This window comes from Seriola lalandi, unplaced genomic scaffold (assembly GCF_002814215.2).
Source record: "Seriola lalandi dorsalis isolate HSWRI2012SDOR001 ecotype SW California unplaced genomic scaffold, Sedor1 jcf7180002054760, whole genome shotgun sequence".
In the NCBI taxonomy this organism is placed as follows: domain Eukaryota; kingdom Metazoa; phylum Chordata; class Actinopteri; order Carangiformes; family Carangidae; genus Seriola; species Seriola lalandi.
In genome coordinates, this window is record NW_019525313.1 from 596,043 (window position 1) to 596,606 (window position 564).

A 564-nucleotide genomic window follows, 5' to 3' on the forward strand; every position below is an offset into this window, starting at 1 on the left:
CGGCTGGCCCTCCAACAACCCGTTCAGAGAAATCCTCCTGAGAATGACGAGAAAGCCGCGGCCGCATCAGTTCATCGGCCTGATGGGGAAGCGCTCCATGGGTGAGAGCCGCTTCTCAGCGCCGCACACTTTGTGTTTGCGTCTGCGGACCTGTCTCTAAACTTTGTCCTGTCTTTTCCTCGCACAGCAAATTCACAGATCACCCGCAAAAGTAAGTACCGCGCACACACGCTCATTCACTTATTATTATGTCATTTACAATTTAAATGATCTTGAATGAAATCTTCCAGAGTGTCCGTGCTGTTTGCATCAAATCTTCCACAATCAGGATCAAATCATTCAGATTTAGTGCAGCTCCAGCTGAAGACTCATATGATCATTTACTGGGAGAATCTGTGCTCATTCCCTCATTTCTGCTCATTTCGCCGTGATCTTTCTTCTCTGTCTCCATATTTGGTGATTTGCATGTTTTCTCATAACTTCAAGGATTTAAAGGCTCTTTAGAAATGATCCTGTGCATGGCCGTCGTGAGGATTTTAGATGTACTGTGGTTACGCCCCCCCC

At 46.6% G+C, this 564-nt stretch overlaps 1 protein-coding gene across 1 annotated transcript in view; it reads left to right on the forward strand.

The window, feature by feature from the left end:
- Positions 1-564, forward strand: part of tac1 (tachykinin precursor 1) — a 6,037-nt gene that overhangs the window by 1,946 nt on the left and 3,527 nt on the right. Inside the window, exons 2-3 of the mRNA XM_023424920.2 lie at positions 1-101; positions 188-211. The exon at positions 1-101 is cut by the window's left edge and continues 1 nt beyond it. Of these exons, the coding sequence (XP_023280688.1) occupies positions 1-101; positions 188-211 (125 nt within the window). The remainder of the gene's footprint in view (positions 102-187; positions 212-564) is intronic.